Source organism: Ciona intestinalis, unplaced genomic scaffold (assembly GCF_000224145.3).
Source record: "Ciona intestinalis unplaced genomic scaffold, KH HT000016.2, whole genome shotgun sequence".
Lineage (NCBI taxonomy): Eukaryota > Metazoa > Chordata > Ascidiacea > Phlebobranchia > Cionidae > Ciona > Ciona intestinalis.
In genome coordinates this window covers 207273-208216 of record NW_004190338.2, presented here as the reverse complement: position 1 = coordinate 208216, position 944 = coordinate 207273, and the positions used below count along the sequence as shown (strand labels likewise).

General features: G+C 31.4%; 1 protein-coding gene across 1 annotated transcript in view; it reads left to right on the top strand.

The window, feature by feature from the left end:
* The first annotated feature begins 439 nt into the window (after positions 1–439).
* Positions 440–944, top strand: part of LOC100183498 — a 3861-nt gene continuing 3356 nt past the window's right edge. The window contains exon 1 of the mRNA XM_002121616.5: positions 440–603. Within this exon, the coding sequence (XP_002121652.3) occupies positions 478–603 (126 nt within the window). The 5' untranslated portion in view covers positions 440–477. The remainder of the gene's footprint in view (positions 604–944) is intronic.

The window sequence follows — 944 nt, the reverse complement described above, 5'->3', positions numbered from 1 at the left end:
AAATGGTATTAAAAAGCAAACATCATTTTAAAATATGCAACAATTATATTACACTACTTTTAAGTGGACTTAGAACGAGGAAATGAATAACTAATGACACTTATTTATCTTTTGTGGTGGGTGAATTTTTAAACCTATAAAATAGTAGGGAGGGGGGAGATAGGACACCCTTAGAATATAATATCCAAATATTTTGATCGTGTTTTAAACAACAATTAACAACAGTCTATGGAAGTCGGGAGGATACGGTTTTATAATGCTTAGAATGTTCCTTGTTTACCACCAAAATAGGACGAGAAAATGAGATAAAAAGGTCCTATCTTTCCCCACCATACTATATGTGTTTTTTTTCACCTTGAACCTCTGTGTTGGAAAGCTGACCACTTTGTCCTGGCATTGGTTTTTGGTTAAAATACATATATATATTAATCACAGATCAACAAACATACGGACACAATCTTGCGCGGTCTTGTTGGGATGCCTGAAGCAAGTGGACCTGTTCATTCGCGTGGTTTACCGGATAATACTGATGCACAGAATGAGGAAACTTTTTTAAACGCATTCGAAATCACTGGACACCCCGAGTGCCAATTCACACCTGAGGTTTATTTTTATAGATTTACATTTTTGCTGTAATATAAATTTAAAAACTTGAGTTTTTGGTTTGAGTAAGAGGTTTCTTAAATATTGTGCTATTCTAAATTTTTGCAGGTTTTACTTTTGTTTCAGTTTTAGCTTGCCGCAAATATATCCAAAGGTTCTAGGGATTTGTTCTTTAAAATGTTTAAAAACCCCTATTAAAAATTAAGGTTTGAATTTAACTTAATACAGATTTTTCAGTGAATTTTACTTTTAAATAATGAAAGAATTTTTAATGATTTCTTTGAAATATATAGTTAAACAATTTTCAGTGAATTTGACTTTTAAATAATAAAAGCACATCT